At 29.7% G+C, this 4,385-nt stretch overlaps 1 protein-coding gene across 1 annotated transcript; it reads left to right on the top strand.

The window, feature by feature from the left end:
• Positions 1 to 2,803: 2,803 nt before the first annotated feature.
• Positions 2,804 to 3,529, top strand: LOC129308950 (transcription factor TCP20-like). The gene has a single exon (XM_054950308.1). The coding sequence runs from the start codon at positions 2,804 to 2,806 to the stop codon at positions 3,527 to 3,529; it is 726 nt and encodes a 241-aa protein (XP_054806283.1).
• Positions 3,530 to 4,385: the final 856 nt, after the last annotated feature.

Raw genomic sequence — 4,385 nt, 5'->3', positions numbered from 1 at the left:
AGATATTTTGTCATCTACACTGGTTTTGGGAATAACCGATGTTGATATCTAAGTCATCTACACCAGTTATGCCCATAACCTGTGTAGATGACTTAGATGTCTACACTGGTTATTCTCAAAATTGATGTGGATATTGTATCTTTTAAAAAAATTAATATACTCATCCGGTTCTTTTTATAAATCATTTTTATCAATTTTATCAATACCAATGCAAAAAAAAAAGTATAAGAAATAAAAATGTATAAAATTTCAAATATGTCCCTATATAAAAAATCCAAAAAGTAATGTTATGTTTCTTTTTCTCTCTCATGAAAAGTAATTTTGAAAATACATTTTAAATATTACTTAAAAAGTTATACTGTGACTTATAAATGGGACGAAATATACTTTTTAAAATGTGACTTATAAATGGGATTGGAGGAAGTACATAATTTAGGTTATCTATACCAAATTTATAATCGATGTAGATTGTCTAATAACTACACTAGTTAAATAATTAGTGTAGATAAGTTATTTTAACTGATGTAAATTTATTTGTTTGTAGTAGTGTATGTGCAACATATTAATAACTAAGGATCTTATATAAAATATTGACAACAGAGGATCTTACTCTATTTTTGCTTCTTTTTTGTTTATAATAAGGACATTTATGTTACTTAGCTCTCAACAGTTTTACGCCAGTGAAGGATCCAATTTTGGAATATAATCCAAGCCTTTTTTAACAAATAAATTTATGGCGAGGTTGTTAGGGATAATTTTACCTTTAAATTTTTTATGTACGGACCAACACAATGTAGATGCAGGTCAAAGTTTTGTAGAAAGAAATGAGCTTGCAATCGCATTGTCTTGATTTAGGCCAATAGATAGAGGGATTTAGGCTATTAGGGTCCGACAAAAGGGCTTAATTAGGGTCTGTTTCTTTGTCAAATTTCAAAACCTACTAAAGCAAAAACACCTGCTGCCTCGGTCATAGAAGACTGTCATTTTTGTTCATCAAGTTTGGATTCACATCCAAAGCGAATATTTTCGTGGGCCCCAAGGATCTTCCCAGTGGGACCCCTTATGATAGTGTTATCATGACCACAACTGTTACCGATTGGTTCCTCATCATTTCCTGAGAGCCGTAAAAGAAAAAAAAAAAAAAATACCCTTTCTATTTTTATTTTGAATACAAATGAATAAAAAGTCCTCCAATGAAACTTTATCATAAAAATTACAAGTACTCCATCTATTTAAAAATATAAAATATTTTTAATTTAATTTTAATTTTTAATAATATAATTATTTATTTTTAAATTAATTTTATTTTTTATATTTATTTTTATTAAATATTTTATAATAAATATAAAATCATCATCAATAAAAAAATTTTTTTAAAAAAGTAATAATTATATTTTAAAAGATTAAATTTTTTTTATATTTTTAAACATTTAACTCTTCAAAAAATATTTTATATTTTTGAACAGAGGGATGTATGCTATATAAAGAATTTTTTTTATAATTTTGTTTCAATTATAATTTATTTTTAACTCAATATAATTTAATATTTATAATTTTACCTCAAATTAAATACAGTTTTTGAATTTTAACTCAACACAATTCAGTTATTATAATTTCAGTAATTTGATACAGTAGTCTCTACATTTTAAAAAATAATTTTAATCTTTATAATTTTATTTTTAAAAATATAAAGGATAATATTTTAAATAATTAAAACTATATCAATTGAGTTATATTGAATTAAAGTTTAAAAATTAGAGTTATATTGAGTAAAAATTATAAACATTGATTAAATTTTCTAACAATTAATTATTCACAAAGTTCTCAACATATATATGCAGAAGTTTGATATATAAATATTAAAATTTCACATATAATTTCGCTAAACTAAAAGGAAGTTACAATAACATGAACAAGTGAACATTAAGCTTTGCTCTAACTTCTTGAAGGTTATCCTTGAAATCATAAATATTCATGACAAAAGCTATCTGACTTTCAACATTGTACGTGATATTATAAACCTCTTAACGAAGGATATGAATTCATGCATTGATTAGATTGCTATTTTTGCAAATGGAATCTACACTAGCAATTTATTATGAAAAAAAATTTCTATTTTTCTTGACAAAAAATAAAAAATAAAAAAATTGTTTGATAATGTGTTTTCAAAACATGTTTTAAAAAAATAAAAAACCAAATATTGCTATGGAAAAAAGAAAAATGAAATATATTTTGGATGTTATGAGACTATTACTTGAGAGAATAAGGAAAAATGAAAAAAAATATATATTTTTATTATTTTTTTCTTAAAATATGTTTTACAAAATATAAGTTCTTATAGAAATAAAACAAAAATATTTTTGAATAAGTCCTATAATTCTAAAAAAATCTGCCTTAAGATTGTAGTAATTTAGTTTGATTAAACATTATTGGTACACTCGCTTGTACATAATGTCCGAGATTATCTCTAAGTCTGAACCCTTAGCATGGTTGTACTAAAAATGTTGTCTTCTCCTTTTTCCTCATTTGACAGGAGAGCACGGCGCAACACAGCAGAATCAAATCGTGTATTGTAATTGAATTGTTTGGCACGTGAAGCTATTCCATTAGCATAAATCAGTGGGTCAAAGAAAATAAAAATAAAAAAATAAAAAAGTCATTCCGACTTGTCCAGGTGTTTTGAGCACATCCCCACCTACTTCAATCAAAGGATGAAGGAGCCTCCATCATTATACCACCACTGTCATCATCTTCATCTTCAAACGAACAAACAAACAAACAAATCACAGAAGGAAAAAAAAAAATGACAGATCCCAAAGCAGTAGAAATCAAAGATTTCCAGATTATGATTGCGAACCAAGACGATGATCAGAAACAGTTAGAGGAAACACCAAAGAAAGTTCCCAGAAAGGACCGTCACAAGAAGGTTAATGGCAGAGGCAGAAGAATAAGGATGCCAGCTCTGTGCGCGGCTAGGGTTTTTCAGTTAACAAGAGAACTGGGTCACAAGTCCGACGGCGAGACCATTCAGTGGCTTCTTCAACAAGCAGAACCGTCCATCGTCGCCGCCACCGGTAGTGGCACAATCCCGGCATCGGATCTATCAGAAGTAGGGCCCTCTGTTTCTGAACAGAGAAGCTCTGTTTCAAGTGGTTTACAAGCAAAGGTTGAATCTTTAGGGCCAAGCTGGACGAAGGTGAATGGGAATTTGGGAAGAACACAACAACCAGTCATCCATGGAGTTTGGCAAACTATAACTGGAATCAGTCCAGGGATTGTACAAAACTGTGGTTATTTGAGTTCATGTTCTGGTTTTGACTTTGGTCGAATGAACACATCAGGTTTCATGGAAGCACCAGAGCATCAAGCTCCAGGTTTAGAACTGGGTCTGTCACAGGATGGTAATTTTAGGGTTTTATCATCGGAAGCCATGGCCCAGTTTTACCAGCAGCAATTAGGGCAAAGCCGTGAAGTTGCAGGGTCGTTGGAAGAAACCCAGAAGGATCGTACTCACAGATCAAAACAGTGAAGAAACAAGATGAGAAGAATCAAGAGATGAATGAGAATAGTGTAAAATGACACTATAATTTTGGTAAGATACTAGCATTTCTGTATATCAAAGATTTCATCTTGCAGGATTATCAGTTTGTTAGCAGCTGTGTAATAAGGTTTGGTTTTTGATTTGTTAGCTTCTAACAAAATCACACGAGTTTGAGTGTATTTTCTTGATGTTTCTGTTAAGTGAGTTGGCAATAAATTGCAGAAGTTATAGTAAGGAGAAACCCTAATATAGAGAAGATTGCTTCTTGGCTGTTCGTTAATCATAATGTCTCATAATTGAATTGCATTTGGAACTAAATTCACAATTGAAATGATCACTGTGAACCACCAAACGATTGGTATGAGGTCATCCTTGTTTAACCAAAAATCTTGAATTTAAAACTTTGAGAATGCAGCCAGCATGATAAATCTTCCCATGAGGGGTGTAGTATAGGTTTCCTCTAGAAATGGGCTAACCTTATATCAATCTGAATTAGTTTGATCTCCAAGTTAGTGGGTTGGATACTAGATGTTATATTGAAAAAAAAAAAAGAATCACTATGAAAGCAGGATGTTAATGAATTGGCTTCTAAAATGATAAATTGTTATTAGTTGTGATTTATAAATGGCATAGGAACTAGGATGAGAACAAGAATGTCCGCTTGATTTTGGAGAAAATACTTTTGTTTTTACAGTTGTAACATTGGGACTCGGCTTCTCTCTTTCAAAAAGCCTCCCTTGTATCATTTTTTTTTATATTTATTAAAATAAAAGCTTTATTAAATTTATAAATTTTTTTTATCAAACCTGCTCTTTGAATTGGACATTTTAAATTTAATATGAAT

This window comes from Prosopis cineraria, unplaced genomic scaffold (genome assembly GCF_029017545.1).
Source record: "Prosopis cineraria cultivar Desert tree isolate PC_DT_omini unplaced genomic scaffold, ASM2901754v1 PC4, whole genome shotgun sequence".
Classification (NCBI taxonomy): Eukaryota; Viridiplantae; Streptophyta; class Magnoliopsida; order Fabales; family Fabaceae; genus Prosopis; species Prosopis cineraria.
This window is presented reverse-complemented; position numbering and strand designations above follow the sequence as displayed.